General features: G+C 33.1%; 1 protein-coding gene across 6 annotated transcripts in view; it reads left to right on the top strand.

Annotated features, from left to right (window-relative positions):
- IPO11 (importin 11) overlaps positions 1-25,607 on the top strand; it is a 239,983-nt gene that overhangs the window by 56,166 nt on the left and 158,210 nt on the right. For all 6 annotated transcript variants that reach the window (XR_014262244.1, XM_082457116.1, XM_082457118.1 and 3 more), the window contains 10 exons: positions 837-1,029; positions 1,884-2,036; positions 3,353-3,396; positions 4,833-4,923; positions 7,042-7,089; positions 7,864-7,969; positions 11,221-11,347; positions 19,146-19,179; positions 19,391-19,431; positions 20,729-20,845. Coding sequence is in view for 5 of the 6 variants with exons in the window: in XM_082457116.1 (XP_082313242.1) it covers positions 837-1,029; positions 1,884-2,036; positions 3,353-3,396; positions 4,833-4,923; positions 7,042-7,089; positions 7,864-7,969; positions 11,221-11,347; positions 19,146-19,179; positions 19,391-19,431; positions 20,729-20,845 (954 nt within the window). In the remaining variant the exon portion in view is untranslated. The remainder of the gene's footprint in view (positions 1-836; positions 1,030-1,883; positions 2,037-3,352; positions 3,397-4,832; positions 4,924-7,041; positions 7,090-7,863; positions 7,970-11,220; positions 11,348-19,145; positions 19,180-19,390; positions 19,432-20,728; positions 20,846-25,607) is intronic.

The raw sequence follows: 25,607 nt of genomic DNA, 5'->3' as shown, positions 1-25,607 counted from the left end.
CTCTATATATACCTGTCCTACTCCCATATTTGTTATAAATTTCTAGTTAGATACAGAGGCTTGATCACATTCAGACCTTTTTTTTTTTTTTTTTTTGGGAGGAGGGTGGCAATGACAAGAATACTTTACAGGTGATGCTGTGTATTTCCTATTGCATCACATCAGGAAATGCACAGTGTCTGGTTGTCTAAAATTGATGAGTGAGCTATCATAAAGTTCTTCAGTAGCCTTTCCCTTATTTAGCAGCGATTGATGATCATAGCTTAGATCTGTTGTTTGATTAGGGGTTACAAAATGATGGCAATATAATTCTGTTATTCCTTTTGCATTTATTAGCTGGAATTCTTCTATAAGGAAGAAATCTCTCTCATCGAATGTTTGATACATTGAAATACAGTTGATGCAGGATACTTTTTTGATTCTTTGCCTTTATCTATTACTTTTTTTTTTTTTTTTTTTTTTTCTTTTTTTTTTTTTCTTTTTTTTTTTCTATTACTTTTTAAAAGCCTATCTTTTGTATACTTGTACTTTTTGTATCACATTTGCCCATTGATATCAAATTAAGTATGAAGTAAGTTTATTTCAAACCTTGTACTAGAAATAATAGAGAATTCAGGTAATGAGATATAATCTGATTTAATCCACTGTTGTATGATGTATGCCAGGAAGTATATTACATGTCTATTACATGTGAAACTGCATATATATATATACATGGACTTCCCACCAAGGTTCAAAACTTGCTAAGTGTTTATAACCAAAGTTATGAGATGTACCTATGAATGATTATATTTCCTATGTGAATTTGATACATTTTAATTTTTTTTTCTTTATAGCTTTTGGACTTCTTGGATCAGCATCCCTTTTCATTTACTCCTCTAATTCAGAGATCACTGGAATTTTCTGTAAGCTATGTGTTTACAGAAGTTGGTGAAGGCGTTACATTTGAACGATTCATTGTCCAGTGCATGAATCTTATTAAGATGATTGTCAAAAATTATGCTTATAAGCCATCCAAAAACTTTGAAGGTAATGCTTTACTGGTAGTTTTATTTTGTTCACTTCCTTATTTTAATCTAAGCGTGAAGCAATTGCTATTTTTATGTAAGTGTTTTGAAATTCATTTATTTAAGTCTGAAAAATAAAATATTGCTGGGACATGAAATAGAGATAAGGATTTGAGCCTTTAATATGTGAATGCCAGCTTTTAAAAACCATACACTGCATTTAGTAAACTGTCTTTTGCAACACAGTAGAAGATCAGTTGAAGCCCTCCAGTAACCACTGCAGTTCATTTGTAGGCTGTATTTATTTGAACAATTGAAACTTTTCTCTGACCTTGTATAAAGTGATGTTGCTTCTAGACAGGTTAAATTGTTTGTTATATTACAGTTGACCCTCCAACAATGTGGAGGTTAATCTGAGTATAATTTATAGTTGGCCATCTGTATTTGTGGTTCCTATGCATCTGAGGATTCAACCAACCACGGACTGGACCGTGTAGTACTGTAGTATTTACTGTTGAAATATCTGAGTGTAAATGGCCTCGCAAAGTTCAAGGGTAAACTGTATTTGGAATTCATTCATGTACATGTATATCAAGATGAATGAGAAAGTCTTGTAGGACAGAGAGAGATACGTAAGTAAGTCACTTCAATATGGTGTGATAATATAGCATGGAAATGTACAAGCTATAGTGGTAAGACAGAAGCAAGACTGGTGTGTGTGTGGTATGAATAAAGGCAAGAGCATCTTTGAGATTTGTCCATAATAGAAATGAAAATTTATACACCACTATATAGGAGGTATTTTTAAATTTAAGTTACATAATCCAACTTGGGTAGAATGTCTGTACAATTAACTTGGAAATTTTATTTTTCTAGATAGCAGCCCTGAAACTCTTGAAGCTCATAAGATTAAGATGACATTCTTCACATATCCCACTTTGACAGAGATATGTCGAAGATTAGTCTCTCATTATTTTCTGTTAACTGAAGAAGAACTGACAATGTGGGAAGAAGACCCAGAAGGCTTTAGTAAGTATCCGTTTTTCAGTTTTCGCATGATTCTTTTCCCCCTTCCATCAATAGATATCATTTATTTGAAAGATAGGTATAATAACACTATTTGAATGTAGTACTTTTGTTCTGAGAATCTTGGTTTTTAAAAGTTAGCTTATCATTCTCTCTTTATTAGCCATTAGTACAAATTGAGAAGGAGAAAATGAATGCTTGTTCAAGTATATAGAATTTTTTCCAAAAAGATAAAATTTTTTAGATGTTATGAATATATTCTGTAGTTTAAAACAAAAATATAAAATTAACTGTTTTTCTCTATTATCTTTGTGGTTCATTCTGTATTATTTTTTATTTGTAGAAATTTTTACTTCAGAAAGAAGTTTGGAGATGAAAATTTCTGAATTGCCGAATGGATTACCTATTTAAGTTTTAATTTAAAATTAATTTTTTGATGATTAAAATGTTTTTATAGGAGTTCTTTTTATCTATATGAATTTTAGTACTAGATAGAATATCAGGTCCTTTGCTACAGAAAATCAAGGAATTGTGTGCCTGATAAAGTACCTGTGTGTGAATGAAGTGTTCATGTGTGAATTGCTTCAGCCATGGTCAGACATAGGCTAGATTTTAACCTCTACTTATCCCTTTGCCTGGGTGCCTTTGTGTAGTTATACACGTTTCCAATATTTTTAGAACACCTTAAACATTTCTGTAAGACTTATCTTTTTTCTCTTTTTCATTTAAAAATATTTTAATCCATTTAGAAAATACAGCACTATACTGTATAATGCATATTTTGTTTTTGCTTTTTCTCTTAAAGTCTTATGCTTCTTATTGCTTTTTTTATGCAGTAATAGAATATTATAACATGAAACACTAAATCCCTAGAGTTTTAAAAGTCCCTGAAGTATTTTACTTTAAATATAGGAAATTATGGAAAATGTGACTAATCATTTGAACTTGTAAAACATCATTATTGTATAAAATGATTCTCAGGATTGTAATGATAGTGTATCAGGTGATGTCGCATACTCTGGGAGTGACAAGTACTTTGAGCTTTCCTCCATACAGAGTTTTTAATGAAAGTGAGAATGCTTATGGATATGAGCACTTGATAGATGACTATGATGTACACAGATAAGATCTGTAGGTTATAGTAAAGAAATCTTTGTAAGGCCTTGTGTTCCCAAGCATGCGCTCTCAGTTTTATTTTAAAGCAGTTCACAGCTATATTATATTGATATTATTTAAAGTCTTTGTTTTCCAAACTGAGATTTTGGAAACATCATTATTGCATTTGTGGAGAGCATCATTTGTTATATTTTTAATTGCAGCAGTGGAAGAAACAGGAGGAGATTCTTGGAAATACAGTTTGAGGGTGAGTATTGATTGAAAGAAAAATTGATAGGGAAAAGTTTAATGCTTCTGTAACTCTTAGTAGAGAATGATACTCTATTGAAGATTTCAAGCATTAAGTCAGACAGATAGGGAACATATATTCATAATTGCAAGAGTCCATATTTGAGAGGAAAGTACTTAATTAAATTATGAACTTAGATCTGAAAATTTTTTTTAAGTTGGAGCTTTGCAAACTGAATTTTTCTTCATTTTACAGATTGATTGGGAAATAACTGTTGTTGCAGAAGTAGGAAATGTTTTTGCAGTGAAAGCTACCTTTTTTTGGCTAGAATGATTTTTTTCCTCCTAAGTATTTCAGTAATTATAAAGCTTCTTTTGATACATTATTTCTCTTACTACCTAGTATAATTCTCAGAGACCAGCCCATTGCTTTTAGTTATAGAATGCTTTTTAAATATACATTTATTGATAAGGCCAACATTTGAGGAAGATTTATCAAATGTGGTCTTTGAACTATTCTTTTTGTTGTGTTTACATAATTTACGTAATTTGCCATTATTTTCCTAAACGTGTGTTACTTTTTTTAGTTTCATAAGCTTCCATAGAAAATATTAGTACTTAAAAGTTTTCAAAAAAAATTTTACTGCTTTAAGTTTTTAAAACTTTCTCTTATGGAAAATGTTAAACATATTAAAAAATAGAATAATATCATGAACTCTTCTGTATTCAAAACCTAGTTTATCAGTTATCAACTCATGGCTAGTCTTGTTTCATAGAAGCACTCTTTTACAAACCACTTAGATTATTTTGAAGTAAATATCTGAGATGACATGTCATTTCATCTGTACATATTTCAGTCTGTATATCTGTAAGATTCCTTTTTAAACATAAAGCACAATACCTTCAAAATTTAATTTTACTTTATATTATGAAACATATCTAGTGATTCAGTACTTTTAAGAATGAAAATGAATCATTCTTTTTATTTGTGATTTCTTTTTGTGTCTGTTAAAGGAAGAACAACTCAGGTGAACTGAATTCATGAATTGCTGTTGTTACTTAGGTCATTGCCAAGAAAATATACAGTTTTTAACATATTAATTCCTGGACAGTCATTTATAATTCTGTAAATGAATGTGGCTCCAGATTGCATTTTAGATTTAAAGAATTATTAATTAAAAATGTAAATTTCTCCTCTCCACAGTTTGGTGTTTTGGAATGCATAATGCCAAATGATTGAAATAGTGAAATAAACGTTCCATGTTAAGAATTTAATTATTAAATTTGATTTTATTTCCGACTGTGTTTACAAAAAACAGTAATAAACTTTTTTTCAAAAAACATCAAGAATTGGAAACATAGAGTTTTAAGAATGAGTATTCTTTGCTTTAATGTAGAATTTATCAATGCAATATACCATTGTTTTCATTAGAAATTTATTTTTTTCCCCAACAGCCATGCACTGAAGTATTATTTATAGATATATTCCATGAATATAATCAGACTCTGACTCCTGTACTTTTAGAAATGATGCAAACACTTCAAGGTGAGGTATATTTTGTGATACTTTGATTTATCTTTTAATTAGTGTTCAGTAAAACATTTTGAGTGCCTACTATGTGCAGTGCACTATTTCCTAGATCATATAGTAGACATGAATTTGAGAAAGACAGAATGTGTGCTTTTCTGAAAGAGTGGCCTTCAAGATAGAAAACAAGGATGGGCAGTTCACAAATGAGATAGGCCTTGAATGTGGTAATTAGATTTTGCTGTGATAAGCATACTAGCAGCATAAACAAAATAGCAGTCAAGTATATTGGTTGGAGAAATAGCCTATTTGGAGCATGCTGTAGGAAGTAGTGAGAGAAAAAGTTAAAATAATAAATGTTAGCCTTAGAATGGTGGCAGTGGGAATGGAAAGAAGGTAATGGATTTAAGAGAAAATGATGAAGTGAAATTTTTAGCACTTGATCATTGTACTTTGTACACAAGTAATTAAATTTTTTAACTATCACAAGTGATTTATCATTTTTTTAGTTATTTTTATTATCAGAGTATAGATGATTTACAATGTTATGTTAGTTTCTGCTGTACAGCAAAGTGAATCAGTTATACATATACATATGTCCACTCTTTTTTAGATTCTATTCCCATATAGGTCATTAGAGTATTGAGTAGAGTTCCCTGTGCTACACAGTAGGTTCTTATTAGTTATCTATTTTATGTATAGTAGTGTGTGTATGTCAGTCCCAATCTCCCAATTTATCCCTACCCCACCCCCCTTTCCCCCTTGGTAACCATAAGTTTGTTTTCTACATCTGTGACTCTATTTCTGTTTTGTAAATAGGTTCATTTGTAAAAAGTGATTTATCACTGACTAGTCTGCTGTACTGTAAATTTCAGAGAGGAGGCCGTGAACACATCTGTGTTGTTCACACCTTGTTCCCAGTGCCTAGCACACCCAGTAACTGTTGATTGACTTTTGGCAATTAACTGACTGTGCTGGGCAAGGGAAAGCTATCAAAGACTATCCTGAACTTTATAGTGTCTTAAACAGATTATTTGATTGGTTTGGGCAGGAGTCACATTATAAGGGTTCAAGTATTGAGTAGGTGGTAATGTAAGGAAATAACAGCAAGAGAACCTCCTGTAGAGAAGGAGATTCCTGATCTTGTTTGTAGTATTATAAAGGGTAGCTCACTTTTTAGGCTTTTGTTTTCTCAAAAATTTAATAGAGTATTCCTGCTTAAGTTATAAACCAAGGGAAGAAATGAGCTATCCGTCAGGTTTTTTGTGTTCATTTTTAAAGATAATTTGAATATTAATTGTATTTTCAATTTTTCTTGAACCACTGTAGGAAAGTGGGTAAGCTAATTAGGTTACACTGCAGTAACTTGCTCTATGGTGGTAAGGTTTTCAGTGATTTCAGTTATTTTCTTTCTAGTTCTGGAGCGATTTGCTTATTTAGGGCTGTACTTAACTCTAGTAATTGGACTAGTGAGCTTAAGAAATCATATTTAACAGCAGAAAGGTGCTTTGATAAACTTGCTAGAAAACTTTCTATTCTAAAGAAATATACTTACTAAGTAAACTGTATTTTTTCCTGTCTTAACCATGGTAGTCTCCTTTCTGGAGAGTAGTGCAGAGACTGCCAGCTTTTTATTCTGAAGTTTTCACATTATGTAATGGCTCTCATTTTTCTGTTTGTACTTTACATTTTGTTGTTAACCCTTTAATGTATTGTCATAACCTGGTTTATTTTTTATGTTTAGAACTTCTTGTGTGAATTGCCTATACTTGTTCTTTTTTTTTTTTTTCCTATTGTGGGATTCATCTTTTTATTCTTTCTAAGAATTTTCTCTTATAATCAGGGTATAATACAATAGTTAGCAATTTGGTATATATTTTTCTAGAACGCTGCTTGACTTAACATTTTCCATATATGTTATAATGATTTTTTAAAATTGTAATATGGCTTTACATGTTGTATCTGTGTTCTCTAACGGTGATGGTAACAAAACTTAAACTTTCTCTTTACACCTACGTGTATGTTTAATATCACAAAATATATTGTACTTAATGAATTGAGAAACTAACAAATTGAGTTTAAATATCTTTTAAAAACTAGTTTTATTTACCTTTACTGATACTTATTTTTTTTCAGGGCCCACTAACGTGGAAGATATGAATGCACTGTTAATCAAAGATGCTGGTATGTTAAACGAAAACGATTTAGAAACATTTCTTCAGAAGATGGTGTGTCTCTTTTGTAACAGGTGTTAATGCTGGGAGAGTTGGGATACAAAGATACCTAAAATTTAGGAGCTATCTGGTGGTGGAGATAGTCAAGTAAACAGACAGTTGATTATAACATAGTATCAGTTGATTAATGCTACAATAGGTGGTAATTATGTAGTACTGTGGAAAACTACAAGGTAGTTTTGGTGTACCCAGGGAAAGGCTCCTAAAGAAGTCTTCTGTGAGGGCACAGGATAAGTGAGAGTTAATAAGGGGGAGGGGGCGATTCCAGACAGAAGGAGCAGTAGGGACAGAAGCTTGAAGGGAAGAGGAACAAGCCCAGTTAAGTTTTGAATTGGGTGTATTTTGGTTTAATTGGAACATGGAGTTTAATGGGTTGTGGTGAGAGAAGAGGCTGGAAAGAGGGTAATTAGGGACCCCATAGCATAAAATATTGCATCTATTTGGAAGCAGATGTTGTTTTTATAATTTGACTTAAATATTTTTAAATGAGTGTAATTTTCTGTTTGAAAGCACTAAGGAGTATTTAAGAAAAACAAAAAGTAACTTAAATAATGTTTCTAAAATGTCTGTTTAAATAATTTACCAGATTAACATATTGTAGATTTCCCTCTATTAACATATTACATATTTCAAAGTAGTCCTTAAGGCTATTTTCTTGCATAAGGACAATTAGCATTTTGCCCAGTATCTGAAATTAAATTTTTTTTTTAAATCTTCTTCTTAGTGTATAATGCTGTTGGATTAGCAGCTTATGAGCTGTTTGACAGTGTTGATTTTGATCAGTGGTTTAAAAACCAGCTTCTTCCAGAATTACAAGTCATTCACAATAGGCAAGTATAAAACCCTGTGTTTGTTATATACTTATTTTATCTTATTGATTTTCTAATGAAAACAAGAAGGCATTAAAATTGCTTAAAATTTTAAAAAAGTCATAGTATGACTTAGCTGATAGTGTCTAGTGTAGAAAGGAATAAGACTTGTGAATCTTATAACTGAAAAATAAGCAAAATCATTTCTTGTTATTTTACTTCAAATGTGAATTGTGACATGTATGAAGTGTTTGATGTTAGATAAGCTAGTTTTCAGGAGGAAATTTTTGTTTGTTTTGTTTTTTTGTGGTTTTTTGAATTTTATTTATTTTTTATACAGCAGGTTCTTATTAGTTATCTATTTTATACATGTTAGTGTATACATGTCAGTCGCAATCTACCAATTCATCCCATCACCACCCCCTCGCCCCCCACCCCTGCTTCCCCCCCTTGGTGTCCATATGTTTGTTCTCTACATCTGTGTCTGTATTTCTGCCTTGGAAACCAGTTCATCTGTACCATTTTTATAGATTCCACACATATGCGTTAATCTACGATATTTGTTTTTCTCTTTCTGACTGACTTCACTCTGTATGACAGTCTCTGGGTCCATCCACGTCTCTACAAATGACCCAATTTCGTTCCTTTTTATGGCTGAGTAATATTCCATTGTATATATGTACCACGTCTTCTTTATCCATTTGTCTGTTGATGGGCATTTAGGTTGCTTCCATGACCTGGCTATTGTAAATAGTGCTGCAGTGAACACTGGGGTGCATGTGTCTTTTTGAATTATGGTTTTCTCTGGGTATATGCCCAGTAGTGGGATTTGCAGGAGGAAATTTTATGCAAAGGTAACAGAAGATGGAGATCTCTGAATTCTAGAAAGAAATTGTGTACAAAAGGAAGCCAGTTGGAGACTTAGCAGAGGCTAGGCCTGATGCCAGAAGTAGCCTAACCAAAGTAACATCCATCAAAGGTGACTGCCTTGGGATCACACAGAGAGAGCATACTGCAAGTCTTTGGGGAGGAGGAGTTGCAGAGACACCATGGCAAAAAGTATTTGGACACACTTTAGGCTTGTATTGAGGTGCCTAATTCAATAGTACAGATCTATCTGACATTTAGTAGGATTTTTGCCCAATTCTTCTGTTGAATATACATTTAAATACTTGCCTAATTATTTTAATTTTAGGTACTGAATGAGTAAAATGGAAGGGAAAGGGTCTTTCATAATTTTTACAAATTTTCCTTCATTTAAAATTAGACACCTAAAAAAAATTCCAAGATACTTTTTTCTTGTTTTGAATCGTGCAGTTCTAGTGATTTATTTCTGTAGATGTGGTACTTGTCAGGATGCCTAGCATGTAGTCATAGATCAGTTAACATATCTTGACTACTTTAATAAATGAATAGAAAACTATCCATATATGGATCATTTTATAAATATTTAGAGCCATAGAATTGTAGAGCTGGAGACGCTTTAAAAGTAATTTTGACCATTAAGTAGCTATCCATTCAGTTATTCAATCATTTATTCAATCAAATATTTTCAGCCCTGGAATTTGCTGTGTCTTGTAGAGGCAGTGGTGAATAAGATGGGCTTCAATTCTGCCCTCAGAGAGCTAGTGAGCCTTTGATGGAGAGAAAGCCTTTAGTAGGGAGACACGTGTTATGCACTTTGATTGTCCTTAAACCCTTATAGGCTGTTTAGTCTAGACCAGTCAACCATGTATTAATTACATGTTGAAATGGTAATATTTTGGATATATTGCAATAAATAAAAATATTAAATTTTCACATGTATCTTTTTACTTATTTTAATGTGGGTACTAACAAATTTAAAATTGCATATTTGGCTTGCATTATATTTCTTTTGGACAGAACTGAACTAGACCAGTATTTCTCAAACTTTAATGTCCATATGAATCACCTGGTGATCTTGTTAAAATGCAGGTTCTGGTTTAGGTTATCGGTCTGGGTCAGATTGTGTGATTCTGTCACACTTCCAGATAATGATACTGCGGTCCAGGAACCACACTTTGAGGAACAAACTGACTCCTATTCTTAACTTTGCCCAGAAGTGACTGTCATCTTGGAATTTGAACCTTTCTGAGCTTCATTCTCTTTGTCGAGAACAGAGTGTTGAATGTGGTAGTCCCAGAGATCTCAGTCCAAAATTAAAGGCTGTGTGGTTCCTTCATTTACTCTACACAAGTCTTGTTTACTTCCACCTCTGGGACTTTGTTCAAATTGTCCCTGTCCCCTGAAGTGGCATCTTTTCAGTTTTTTGCCCCAAATGCTATTTATCTTAAAGACTGTTCAAATCCCATCTCCCTCTGCCTGCTCTTCTCTCTTTCGTTTCTGCAATCCTAGTATATAGTTTTGTGGTCTTTAATTCTTTTAGGTACGTTAAACATTTTGAAAGCAGGGAATACACTTCTTTTGGAACTTTAATGAGTAATTCTTTTTACGTGTTTAATCATATAAGATTATAATTTTCTTAAAAATGTGGTATATTCATTAGTTTACTACATTTTCACCCAGAAATGAATATCATCTTGCCACTAAAATAAATATAATATCAAGAAGAGACTTTGTGGGTGGAATTCTTGGACACAAGTGATTTTTCTCTTTGCCTAAAGAACCTTCCTTTTCTTTAGCAAAGATGGCCATAGAGAAACAAATATATGTACATGTTGCTGTAAATGTTCTATAACTTTAAAAATACAAATCATTATCTTGGTAATCTGAGTCACAATTTGTAATTGGGCACCTTTTACAAAATTAGAAACTTTAGCTGAAATCAATATAAATTTATATGAATATTTTGTATAAGTCTAGAAATTTCTCACAGTGTTCTGAAAACAACCTTTATGAGATTAACAGAATTGGAATTGGAAAATTCCTTTATTATTACTTTTTGGGGCCTCTCCAGCCTTAGGGTTTGGAACATTAGCTAGTTATACCTATTGAGATTAACTTTTTTTGGTTACTTTAAGGAATAGAAGTGGACGTGGTTTTTATGTACATAACTATGTTGTAATTCTTTAATACAAAATAATCAGATTTACAGTATAAGAATTTTCAGTTTTTTAAATCAGAACTTTGTTAGTATTTATACTGTGGTACATTTAAAGTGCTTTTAAACTTTTATATAAAAATGCATATTGCTTTCTTACTACATTTTAGATTTAAATGATGAAATATACTAAGTGAAATAGGCTTCTTAAAATATTTAACATTTTAATTTCATGATTTTCCCTATCTAGGTATAAGCCATTGCGACGCAGGGTGATTTGGCTCATTGGTCAGTGGATTTCTGTGAAATTCAAGTCTGACTTAAGACCCATGTTATATGAGGCAATTTGTAACTTGCTTCAGGATCAAGACTTAGTGGTATGTTGCTTAAAGGTTTTAAAAGAGTTATTTTTATAAGTTTAACATATGTTAAAGTTCAAATTCAGAAATGGTTTATATCTTTCTTTAGAATGTTGGTGGCCTTTCAGTGCTGTAGTTATTCCTTGGTGAGTAGTTTGATTTGAGGGAAGAAAGTCCTTTGATTACTTTTTGCCCTTCTCATCACTAGTAAATGAAAAAAAATTTAACCAAACTCTACTAATCTAAAATTATTTATAATTTTTTAATAAGAATAAAAGAAGGCATTTTAAAAAAAATCCTTTTATAGCTTTACGTGTCCTTTTTCTTATTCAGGATAGAATTTGTCATTTTTACATTTAAGATAACACCATAATCTGTTTCACCCTTACTATTGATTTTTTCTTTGTCTCTCAGTTTTGAGGGTTTTTTTGTTTTGTTTTGTTTGACTTTGGAATTGTTTCTTTTAGGACTTTATGTATAGTGTTCACATAATATTCTTGATTTTGTGTTACTGAAAACTTGATAATGACGTCTTCGTTGCTTCTTTTGTTCCCCTTCAAGGCAAGTAGGTGTGCTGCTTTATTATATGTCAGTTACTCAGAGGGCTTTTTTTTTTTAAAAATATTTATTTATTTATTTGGTTGTGCCAGGCAGGCTCCTTAGTTGTGGCATTCGAACTCCTAGTTACGGCATGCATGTGGAATCTAGTTCCCTGACCAGGGATCGAACCCAGGCCCCCTGCATTGGGAGCGCAGTCTTATCCACTGCGCCACCAGGGAAGTCCCCAAAGAGGTTTTTTAAAAGAAGTTCAACATAGTGTGGAACAGTATCCTCCCCCCACCCCACCCCCACTGTTGGTACTTTATTTTATGCCTGAGTAAGTATATTCATGACTTACTGTACATTTTCTTTGTCTTGCGCTTAGGTTTGACTCCAGCATAGTCTTTAAAAAGTGAATCTGGTTGATTTTTTTTCTGAGCTTCTAATTATTTTTAGATAAAATTAAGTGATTCCCCCCCCAAATTATGCTAAGATCTTGTTTAATCATTTCTCAATATACCACCTTTTAAAAAAATTTCGAACCTACCCGATTATCCTGTTTTTCAGCAAAGGCTTGGGTCATACTTTTCTTGTTTTCACATGTGTGCCACGATAATATAAACTACTTTTCATGTTCAATGAAGGAAAACATAATTAGAGAAATTACGAAATTAAGAAAACATTATAATTGCAGAAGCAATGGTACATTCTAAAAGCAAATAGAACTGATTTTTGGATTTTCTACTTAAATGTTACCTACTTTGTGTAAATAATTGAGAATTTACTCTAAATATCATTCTGTAATTATTAAATAGTTTAAGCATCCCATGCTTAAACAAGGGAATCCGGTTTTATTTTACCATGTTTAAATTCTTAGAAGTTTGTTAATATAATAAAACTTAGCTGTTTCTAAGAATACTATTTGCTGGAATTAATTTACTTTTGTAATAGCTTTAGAATAAAGCATTTGTAAGATTTAAGTTTTGTTTTCCTAGTTGGAAATATTATTTGCTGTTCTATTAGTGGTATCAGAGAGAAGACATTAAATGCTTTATGAAAGTGTTACAAAAGATTTAAATTTCAGGTCAGTTTTCTGTGGGAAAGAGAGAAGTTTCTTGGATCTTATATTCTTTTTTTAATGAGTCTATTAGGAGAGAAGTGAAGAGAAAAATGAGTCATTTAGGTCAGCACTTTAAAAGCAGAACATTAAATCTATCACATCAATAAGCATTATTGGGGAAAAAGGGTTTCATGGCCAGTTAAGTTTGGAAAACACTGGACTAAATATTCAAATACTCCTCTTTACTGTAGGACTGATAAGAACCTTTAAAATGTACATCTATGTAGTGACTATCCAAGATGACAAAAACATTAATATCCAAGGAATATACTTTGAGGAAATGCTGCTGTAGATACAGCTTTTGCCCTTTTCCTGTACGTCTTCTGGTGGCTGCATCTCATCATTTTTACGCTTTTACAGTTTTGTCCTGCCACAATTATTTTCTTATAACTTCTTAAGAAGACAGTGTTTTGTAAGGCACTAAGTTCATGGTGCATACATTGTCTCCCCCCCCCCCCCCCCCCCGCTTTTTTTAAGTACATTTAAGATCAATAGTATATAAGATATACTCTTCTAATTTCAACCTGTGAGAAACGCTGGCTAATGAAATGTGGGAAAATACCTTATACATACAGACATACACAACAATGTACAAACATTCAGACATATATGTACAAACATACATGAGTGAATTTGTATGTATATAAACATACACACACGAAGTATATAGATTCTGATGAATCTAAATCTGCTTTGGCTTTCAGAGTCTGTGTTCTCTTGCTTGATTGCTGCTGTTATGGAGTTGGGATACATTTAACTAGTTGTCTATGTGGCTTCCTAGTCTTATAGCCATGTTATTACAAGGCTTGTTGTGGCAGAATAGAAATAGTGCAGCAACTGGAGAAAGCAACTTCTCCAGTTGGTATAGGACTCCATAATTTTTTTTTTTTTTTTGAGCCGAGGAAGGTTTATTGCAGGGCCAAACAAGGAGAACCGGTGACTTGTGCTCAAAAACCCCTAACTCAGGACTCTATAAAATTTTATAATATCAGATGCTACTGTGTAGAGTAAATATCTCTGATAGTTGCATGATAGTGTTGTTTGATCTGGAGGAATATAATGCAAATTGAGTGAAATTTTTTTGGTTTATTTGAAATAGTGTTATAACTTTTCATCAGTATTTAGCAATTAAAACTTGATCTAGGCATAATGGGCAAGCATTTATAATATTGCAGTATTTGGAAACTTTTTTGTAATAAATGTTGGGAATTTTGATTAGGTTTAAAATAATGCTACTTTGAAAATTTTAACTTCTAAGCTTCTTTCTTTTTTTTTTTAAATTAATTACTTAATTTATTTTTGGCTGCGTTGGGTCTTCGTTGCTTCCTGCGGGCTTTTTCTAGTTGTGGCGAATGGGGGCTACTCTTCGCTGTGGTGCACAGGCTTCTCATTGCGGTGGCTTCTCTTGTTGCAGAGCATGGGCTCTAGGAGCTCGGTCTTCAGTAGTTGTGGCATGCAGGCTCAGTAGTTGTGGTGCGCGGGCTCTAGAGTGCAGGCTCAGTAGCTGTGGCACACAGGCTTAGTTGCTCCACAGCATGTGGGATCTTCCTGGACCAGGGATTGAACCCATGTCCCCTGCATTGGCAGGCGGATTCTTAACCACTGTGCCACCAGAGAAGTCCCTCTAAGCTTATTTCTGACTCATCTTTAAAAAGGGGATGCTTTAAATTTTTTACTTTTTAAAAGTTAAGAATTATATCAAGGAAAGAGAAAAATTCAATGGCTAACATAACAGGTACCTGGTTTTCCATATTTCCATTGTAATAATTTTCCATATTTCCATTGTAATAATTTTCCATATTTCCATTGTAATGATTTTCCATATATTTCAAATATTTAGGAAATAAAACATTACAAATGCAGTGGAATGTCTATATCTTTCTTTTTTTTTTTTTTCCTATATCTTTCTTTGCTCATTCTGTTGTCTTTTTGTTGAGCAGAAGTTTTTAATTTTAGTATAATCGGATTTATTGATTTCCTTCTTTTGATTTTGTTCTTTTTGTTTCTTGTTTAATAAATCCATTTTCTTCACACGTGGTTCTTTATTCCATTTGGGATTTATTTTTTGACATGATATCAAGTAAGTTTCCATTTTTATTATTTTTTTATAAGGGCAACAGTGCTATAATGCTCTATTGAAAAATCCATTAAAAAATATCTTTTGCATGCTTTCTTCCATCCCTCTTAGAACATGTTACTTAGTAGATGCAGTGCTTATGGCAAGTTTCAGATTTGAGAATGTTGTTACCACAGTGTAAACAGAATGACTAAATTTTAGGTGAAAGGAACTTTCTTTCCCTAGGACCCCCAGATGATTCTCTAACCATAATATTTGATTTACATACTTGGTTTCTTTAGTGGTAAGGTTTCTGATCCAATAATAACCTTTCAATTTTGGAAATTATAAGTAATTAAAAAAAAATTTTTTTTTACTTAGGTTATTTATGCAACCTTCAATAAAACAAGCAGGAAGCTACTTAAAAATTAGCATCAGTGTACTCTTTCAGCCTTGTAAGAGGCAGTGTATAATGTAGACTGTGGTACAGCCAGAAGGTTTATAGTTTGGGGGTGGGGTGTGTGGGGGTTACTGTCTGTCAAGCAGAGGAAAGGCCATCTTCATGGGCAGGTTGACTACCAGCATAGAAATGGGGAGTTTTCCAGATGGAAAGCCAGTTGATGGAGTTTAAGAAGGGACTTCGAGTGACATGTACATGACTGTGGCAAACCCTGAATTCACTGTGGGAGGTGCAGCTGGGATCTGGGCAGAGGTATTTTTAACAAGGTGCATTGAAATTCTCCTGTCTTTCCACTCTTCTGCCTTTTATGGGTCTCCCAGTTCTGTCACACTTTCTTACAGTTTTGAGTTTTCTTGCTTGATCATCCTTTGTCTCAAAAACACTGTTACAGGTTTTAAACTCTGCGGTAGTCTGTGTTTTCACAAAATGAATTCTGAATTCACTTATATTCAGCAAATATATTGAGTAAGATGTTGTGGGAAAAACCCGAACGAACTTCTGGGCCAACCCAATAATTTCCAAAGGAAATATCAAAAATATGTGTTTGAGACATCAAGATATTAGGCCACTCTAAAACCAGGAAGAAAGGAAACTTTAGTAAGTTTCTTATAGTCCATTTTGGTTTTGTAATGATGTGTCTGATACCCATATTATATGAAAATGAGCTTTAGAATGTTTTTCTTAAAAGGAGATGAAAAAATGGAAGGTGCTTTTTATCCTTTTAGGAAAGTTATTTACATGTGTATTTCAGAAGAAAATATGTAATTCAGTGATCTAGACTGCATAATAGAGTAAAAATAGTACCATAATAGTACCAAGTAGTAAAAGAGCCAATGAGTAGGATAATATTATTCATATTAGTATCTCTTATTATGCCTAGCATGGAATCAGAAAATTAGAAAATGTTTATTGAAAGAGTTAAGAGATAAGGATAAAATATTATAAAATTATTATTCTGTTTCTTTTCAGCAGAGAAATAGAATCTATTTCATAATTATTCTCTCATGTTTGCCTTACTTACATTTTCCTGGTGGTCTTAAGTCCCTGAGACATCGCCATTTATTTCAGGTCCCAGCTCCATGCTCACTGCTCTAGTGTGTGGAATTCCCTTCACTGCTATAGGCAGGCTGTAGTAGTGGTCAAGCATTAGGCTGCTCCAAGTCTAGAACTCAAATCCACCACCCTGACAGTTATGCCAAGGCTCATTCTCATGCTGGACACCGAAGTGTCCGGTTACTCTTGCCTTTATGCAGCAGACTTCTTTGGAAGTAGTGTTGACCTGTGATTTCTTCTTGTTCATTTCTCTGTTGCTGTATGCTTCTCTGGGATTCTTCCAATGATTCTGATGGCTTGATGGCACTTGTTTGCCCCTGTATGGAATTAGTTTATTATCTTCTTAGAAGTTTTCTGATGTCTCAGCTGAAGGTGTAAGGTAGACTCAGGATGAGTTACAGTCTGTATCTGGTTCTGGATACTTGGGGTTTCTTTCTTCTTCAAAAATCTAGGTTTATTCTATGAAAAGTTATGTTTAGAGTCTGGTTAAGGGAAGATTTGTTTTGTTTTGTTTCGTATTCTTGCATTTATTTATCAAGTATTTATTGAATCATGTCTTAGAAGTTGTGTTAGACGCTCTTCTGCCAGTCTTCTGTCACAGTCCCCACCTCTTCATTCTGTAAATTCAGGTTCTGATTTTTTTTCCCCGTTACTTGTGAATTGCTGCAAAGTTCATTGTCTCTATGCAGTAAGTACTTCCTCTTTCTTTTGTAGCTCAGGAATAGCTAATTTTGTTCTTATTTGTGTTTGTCGTATTTTAAATGCTCCTCTCTTTTCTTAAACTGTGTGCTTTTTGTTTTCCCTTATGATCTGGCTTCCTAGTCTTGCAGTTAAACTAGAGTGCATCATGATTAATTTCATCTTTTTCTCTGCATGCAGTACTGCACTGACTTCTTCCCTTTGTTAGGAGGGAAAACACAGCTAGTTTTCATTCAGATGTCTCTTTCCTATACTTATTTGTGTACATGTCATCGTTATGGGTTAAATGCATCTCTGGTCCTTTTGTGGAGGAAGATCAAGAGAGATTTAAGGGTGAGTGTGCTGACAGTTTGATTTCCTTTTGGGGGGCGCTTTCAAGTCCTGGTGTTTGTGAATTAACTTATTGCCACAGTGCCAGTTATATGCCTTACACTGTACTAAATGCTGACAATTTGAAGATGACTAGAAATAGTTCATGTCCTCAGGGGGATTATCCTGTTCTTAAGCTCTTCACATTAGCCATTTTTATTTATAATTATTTAATATCTGGGTGTGTTTTCCCCCCTGCTAGATTGTAAGCTTTTTGAGGACAAGGACTAGGTGTGTCTTAATCAGCTTTTTTTCCCACAGCACCCAATACAATGCCTGGGAGTTACAGTTCCTTGTTGAATATTTTTAATTGCTTGAGTATGTCATCTTTTCCTTAGGTCATTTCATAGTAGAACACTTGGCATAGTGCTTTGCATGTATTGGATAATCAGCACATTTGTTAAATCATTTAAAAATCTAGAAATGTTCATATTACCTTTAGAAACAGTGAATAAAAAGAAAAGGCAGGTGAGAAAACATCTGCACTCTAGGCTCTTAGAATCTGTGGATTTGGAACTAGAGTACTTAACATTTGATGAATATGCCTAATCAGCACCTCAAGACCTCAGAAGCTCCTATAAAATGATCAAAACTGTTTCTTTGTGAAAAATGGCTGCAAAGGAAAAACCAGTTGCTATTACAGGTGTGGGAAGCATAGCAGCATCTAAGAAAGTAATGGCTCTTAGCCAGGAAATAAAAGTTTTAGATACATTATTTTACAGAGTAGCGTATAGCATTTAATCATGGCTTGAGTTCACGTGACTTGGTGTGGAAACTGAGTGTGGTAGCCCATGCCCATTTAGCTGGTCAAGTCCCAGGTAAAACTCGAAAAGAAATAGGAAGATTATGCTGTCATGATATGATTTTCCCAGGTAACATGCTGATACACAAAGAAAGCGTGATTTGGCAAGGTCAAGAGCTTGTACAAATCTTTCTGTATTTGTGAACTTTGGGATTTAGAAAATATCAGACTTTATCTTTTGGTTAGTTCAGGGACTTGCTGTAACTGAGGTTACAAATGGGAATTTGTGTGCTTTTTCCTCCTCCCTCTTCTTCCTTCTCTTCTCCTCCCTCACTCTTCACTTATACATCCACCAGCTTCTCCAAGCCCACCCTGTTTTCCTGCTTCTCTTCTCTGCTTCTCAACCTTCCCTTTCCCTCTGACACCATCTTCACACTCTTCTCACAGTGCCACAGTGTTACGGCAAATTAGTTTTCTTCCTGGAAACACTCAGTGGATTAAAGACTCCTTTAAGCAAATTATGGGAAACTGAGAAGGGTGGGAATCGACACTATTTTACTTTTTCCTTTTAGTCCTTGCTAAATAAGGAGAATGTCCTTTTATTTTTTTCTTTTTAGTCCTTGCTAAATAAGGAGAATGTCCTTTTATTTCTAGATGTTAATGTACTCTGTGACTTTAAGTAGAGAAAGTGATTTGCAATAAATTTTTTGTCATTCATTATTAATGATGTTTAGTAATTCTAGAATGATTCGTAATTCACAGTATACTTTCTTTTAGGTCCGTATTGAAACAGCTACCACTCTGAAGTTAAATATCCTTTAAAAACTTTTAAAACACTTCATTGAAAAGAATTTTAACAACACTTTAAAATTGTTACTTATTTTTAAAATTAATTTATGAGATAGTTTAAAATGTAATTTTTGATTGGTTTGTTGTATTTGGTTTTTACATAATTTTTATCCTGATAAATTTCATATATTCTGAATTTCATATATTCTCAGTATTCCTTAACTGCTCTTCACCTGTTGATGATTTTGAGTTTAGAACAGATCAGTTTCTACCGGTAAGAATATTTATTTCTAGGTTTTATAACAGTTTCTGGTTATGTCTTTTAGAATGTTGTGTTATTTTATAGCTGAAATTATATATGTAATATCAGTTATTTATTAAAGTTGCATTGAAAAGTATATTAGATTTTTTGGAAGTGATTGCTTTTATTGGTAACTTTAATTTGAAATAGTTTACTTTTATTCTGCTTGTTTTTTGTTTAGTTATCTTGTCATCTATTTTGGAGTAGACTGCTGAACTTTTTTTCTCACAGTTATAAAACATAGTAATTTCATTTCATGTTTGTCTGTTACTTTTCATCCTTAGGTTATCCCCCTCTGTTGTCTGTATGTCTATCCTACACTAGATTGCAAATTACTTGAAAAGCAGAATACCAAGTCTTACTCATTTTTTTTTTCCTTCACTCAACTCTCAGCACCTAGTGTGGTGTTTTCACATAATTGGTACTCAGTGAGCACTTGTTAAATATGTCAGTAAGGTTGGGGCATTAGTGTTTGTGTTTCTTGAGAGGACTAAACAAGAAGAAAACTTTATGATAAAATGTCTACCTATATTTCTTATGGGGTCATAGATGGGGAAACTTGTAGAGCAGAAAACTTTCTTTAATAAAAGAATCACTAGGTATTTTTGGATGAAAGAAATAGGTTTTACCAATCTATATAAAAATGAACCAGATATGTGAAAGAACAAATGTTTATGTATCTGGCATCCTGTGATTGGTTAACTCCTACTATAATTTTCAAGATGTAGGAGTTAAAAACCAGACATAGGATTTTTGTTTTCTATTTCCCAATCAGAAATATTCTGTTGTTCTTAGAATTACAAGTATTTATCTACAAAAATTTATATCTCTGCGCAGCATACGTTAAGGCCCACATTAGACAGCTGGTATGTGATTGCAATAATGGCATTCCTTTTGCTTTAATAAGTAGACTTTGCAGAACAATAGGCGTATGTGGAAAACCAATGACAAAGCACTGTTAAAAGTTGAGTTTAGCAGTATAAAATTTATACACAAAACGTTTAGATACAATTTTCCTCTGAAAACATTACTCAGTGTCTAGATGAACTAAATTCTAAAATGGACACATTTAACAGCAATAAAGAAAAAAATCACTCCCCTAAATATTGGCACCTTGATCATTTTGAAGTTGTATAGGTAATGCTAAGGTTTTGTCTATTTGTCTTGTATTGCTTTGATATTATGATTTAATTTTATTTCTTATTTCTGTCTGTATGTAAAAGGTTTTACATTTCTATTCCAAACTTTTATTTTTTCTTTTTACCTACAGTATTTGGAAACCGTGTTCACACTACTCTTTCAGTTACTGCAGCAAGTTACAGAATGTGACACAAAGATGCATGTTTTACATGTCCTTTCTTGTGTGATTGAAAGAGTCAACATGCAGGTAATTTTGTTGTAAAGCATGAAAATAGATGTTAGAGGAGTAAGTAGAGTATATGTAGAATTCATTAATATCTTTGCTTTATGTATGTTGTTTAAGTGTTAAAACATCATTAAAATATTTCAGTTATGTATCAAAATTGACATTTATGCTCGAGTTTTTATAAAATGACCTAAGAAAATTAAAATTAAAAAATAAAAACTTGGGCTTCCCTGGTGGCACAGCGGTTGAGAATCCGCCTGCCAATGCAGGGCACACGGGTTCGAGCCCTGGTCTGGGAAGATCCCACATGCCGCGGAGCAACTAGGCCCGTGAGCCACAATTACTGAGCCTGCGCGTCTGGAGCCTGTGCTCCGCAACAAGAGAGGCCGCGATAGTGAGAGGCCCGCGCACCGCAATGAAGAGTGGCCCCCACTTGCCGCAACTAGAGAAAGCCCTCACACAGAAACGAAGACCCAACACAGGCAAAAGTAAATAAATAAATAAAAATTAAAAAAAAAAAAAATAAAAACTTGGATCAGCAATGTAGAGGTGTTTATTAGAAAGCAAAATTATATATCTCTTAGAAAATTCAGTTTATATTTAATAATATTTCTTAAAATTTAGTGTGTTTGAGTGCATAGTCACAAGTGTCTGTCAGCAAATGCAAATATTCTCAGAAGTCTATTATTTGTACCTTAAAAATTGAGTGTGTTTTGCAGTCTAGTCCACATTATATTCATGATTGGTTTAATATAAAAATGATATGTAAAGTTCTTAACAGTAGATTATTATTTAACTGTATTCAGCTTCCCTTATCACTCCTAATCTTTTTGAAAAATTGATAATCCAGGAATCACAGTATAATTATCCTGTAATTTCTTATATCCAAGTTTACCAGTGCATATTTTTACTTGAAAAGCTCTGAGTAAATCTGTGAGGTATTAGGGAAAGATAATACCTCGAGTCCACAGTCCTGAAGTCTGCTCCTGAATCCATTAGTGAATTCTGACACTTGAACCTGTTTACTAATTCTAAAGCAGTTGATGAAAATTGCTATCAGTTATTGAGTAATGACAAGTTTCCAACTTCTGTGCCAGATGATTTGCATTTATTTCTCACTTAAATCTTTGGGTGGGAATTAGAATGTATTACCTCAAACAATTTGAGGCTTTAAGAAACTTACCAAAGTTCAGACATCTGAGTGGCATTGACAGTATTCAAACTCAACGTTATAGTATGTTAACAGCAGTTGCAGTTTTGAGTGACTGTTGATCATTTTGAGCAGATCTGAGTCCTGGTGTCTGAAAGTAGTAATATCTTACAGTTTTCTTAACACTTGGGATTCTTATTACATTAATTACATTATTTCATTTTGATATTGGTTTATAAACAACATTGAGAGAGTTTGATCATTGAAACTGTTTTAAACTTATTTCAAGTCCCTGTCTCTGCTCTTTAGCTTGAGCAAGGTCTTTAACCTTGTGTCCTCATGTATAAAATGGTAAAGTTAAAGATAACTCACAAACACAAAAAAAGATTTCATGAGTACGAAATTATTACAGATGTTCAGTATGCTTTAGATCACCATACAATTGCAATAAGTTATTTTAAAAATTGATTATATAAGCAAGATTTGGCAAATTTTTATAATTTTATTTAGATATCATCTGGCTAATGGGAATTTCTTAAAGAAGATTTGTTTTTTTCTTCTTTTAGAAATGTATTTTCTTACCACCATCTCCCCTAACCTTTAAACCTTTTTCCCCCATTACTTTTGCTTAGTAAATTTAAAAATGCTTTTGTTTCTATCCATACTCATCTTTCATAACACATATAGCCTAAGCAGCTCAGGTGTCTATATCATTAGTAAATAACAATAAGATATAGTTATCCAGTAGTACTTTTTTTTTTGTTTTCAGAATGCGGGTAGGAAAGGGTTACGAAAAATGTTTTTAGTAGATTCTTTAACATTTTCCCGTGTTAACCTTTGAACAACACCATCATTTATATATCCTTCAGCTATCATTTATATATCAATTTGATTTTTGTTTACTAGGTTGCAAACATTTTGAACCATCTTATAACAGTGCTTTCTGACATATAATAGTTTTTGAAGTTTTAGGGAACTCACCATTTTTATACCATAGCTTGCAATTATTTGAAGATTATATTTCCTCTACTTTTAAAAAACATAGTTGAAAACCTATAATTAAATTATTCCGGTGCAGGGACCCCATAAATACACAGTCAGGAAAAATGTGTTAATCATCAGGTATGATGTCAGGTAGATAGTCTTTGGACTTAAGCATTTCTAAAGGAAAAGAACAAAATTAAAGGGCCAGCGTGAAATATTAAATGTTCGGTGAAAATGTTACCTAAAATGAGGTGTCATTAGAGACTTACTTTTTTAATTCCCCTGTGAATGGAACCTTTGTTAAAACATTTTTTAGGCTGTCACATATTTGATTTTCACATGTTTTTCTTTTTCGTTTTTTTTGAATTGTCTCAAAGTACTTTTCTCCCTTTTTTAAAATTAATTTTTATTGGAGTATGATTGCTTTACAATGTTGTGTTAGTTTCTTGCTATACAGCAAAGTGAATCAGTCATACGTATACATGTGTCCCCTCTTTTTTAGATTTCTTTCCCATTTAGGTCACCCCAGAGCACTGAGTAGAGTTCCCTGTGCTATACAGTAGGTTCTCATTAGTTACTGGTTTTATACACAGTAGTGTATATATCACATTTTTCTTAACGTGTTATGAATCAAAGTGGGTATCTCCCTATATAGAATGAACTAACTCATAAGAGTATAATTATAATGCTCATAGTAGGCACCCCCCCCAACCCCCCATTCTGTTTTCTTTGGAGAAGTGCCAAAAGATGAGTGCTGTTTTGTCACAATTGTTTAATGCTTGTGGTTCAGTTTCTATTATAGGGTTATTTAGCCCAATGTCTATAAAACATTCTTAATTCCACGTGTTTTTTAAATATTATGTAAATAACTGATAATTGGTCTACCAAAAATCTCATGTTATGATCATTTTCAGAATGTATATGCATAGTATTTTTTATTTCACATCATTTCATTAAAAAATTTTAAATGTACAGATAAGTTGCAGTAAATCACTACCCGTATATTCTTCACCTAATTTCATCATGACACTTCACCCAGTATATTAGACCTCTCCTTCTTAATCATAACCATGATTAGATTCAGAGGACTTAACATTGATGTAATACTATTTTCTAATATCAAGTCCATATTCAGATTTCCTCAGTTGCCCTAATAATGTATTTTTTAACCTCCTTCCTCCTGCCCTAAGGGAATGTTTGGCATTCATGTCATCACTTTGTTTTCTAATTGCCAGCCTTTTTTTTTTTAAACATCTTTATTGGAGTATAATTGCTTTACAATGGTGTGTTAGTTTCTACTGTATAACAGAGTGAATCAGCTATACATATACATATATCCCCATATCTCCTCCCTCTTGCGTCTCCCTCCCACCCTCCCTATGCCACCCCTCCAGGTGGTCGCAGAGCACCGAGCTGATCTCCCTGTGCTATGCGACTGCTTCTCACTAGCTATCTATTTTACACATGGTAGTGTATATATGTCCATGCCACTCTCTCACTTCGTCCCAGCTTACCCTTCCCCCTCCCCGTGTCCTCAAGTCCACTCTCTACGTCTGCATCTTTTTTTTTTTTTTTTTTTTTTTTTTTACGTCTGCATCTTTATTCCTGTCCTGCCCCTAGGTTCTTCAGAACCTTTTTTTTTTTTTATATTCCATATATATGTTTTAGCATACAGTATTTGTTTTTCTCTTTCTGACTTACTTCACTCTGTATGACAGACTCTAGGTCCATCCACCTCACTACAAATAACTCAATTTTGTTTCTTTTTATGGCCGGGTAATATTCCATTGTATATATATGTCCCACATCTTCTTTATCCATTCATCTGTTGATGGACACTTAGGTTGCTTCCATGTCCTGGCTATTGTAAATAGAGCTGCAATAAACATTGTGGTACATGACTCTTTTTGAATTATGGTTTTCTCAGGGTATATGCCCAGTAGTGGGATTGCTGGGTTGTATGGTAGTTCTATTTTTAGTTTTTTAAGGAACCTCCATACTGTTCTCCATAGTGGCTGTATCAATTTACATTCCCACCAACAGTGCAAGAGGGTTCCCTTTTCTCCACACCCTCTCCAGCATTTATTGTTTGCAGATTTTTTGATGATTCGCCAACCCTTTTTTTGTCTTTTGCAACAGTGAATCTATGAGTGATTTTTGAAATAGTGTTTTTGAAGCATTAATTGTAATTTAGAACATCATATATTCTAATGAATAACTAGGACTGGGATATAAATATTTCATGACTTTCAAATGTATTTGGGAACTTTGGTTTTATTACTCACCAATTCATAGCGTATACTTCCTTTCTTCCATGCCTTAGAAGGTATTCTGTCTAATTTGTTCAAAACAAAAGCTGGTTTATTTTTCTTATCAGTAGAACATGCTGTTATATGCTGTTTTTAGTTGAATATGAATGCATTAGGCACTCTGAAACCAGTGTTTTTATGTATTAATTGGTTTGCCTTTAGAAATTAATTGGAGGAATCTTTGAGATAGAGCACTTAGTAAAATTAAGTGCTCAGCAAAATTAAGTGCTCAATAAATATCTATTTTAGTAGTATGATTGAGAATTTATATGTAAATAGTCTCTTAATATTTATTCAGTTTTATCTCACTGAAATATTTGGGCAAATATTTAACTTCTTA

Source organism: Balaenoptera physalus, assembly GCF_965194825.1.
Source record: "Balaenoptera physalus genome assembly, chromosome: 3".
Taxonomy (NCBI): domain Eukaryota; kingdom Metazoa; phylum Chordata; class Mammalia; order Artiodactyla; family Balaenopteridae; genus Balaenoptera; species Balaenoptera physalus.
The sequence above is the reverse complement of the archived record's forward strand: the minus strand, read 5'-3'. Positions and strand labels throughout refer to the sequence as shown.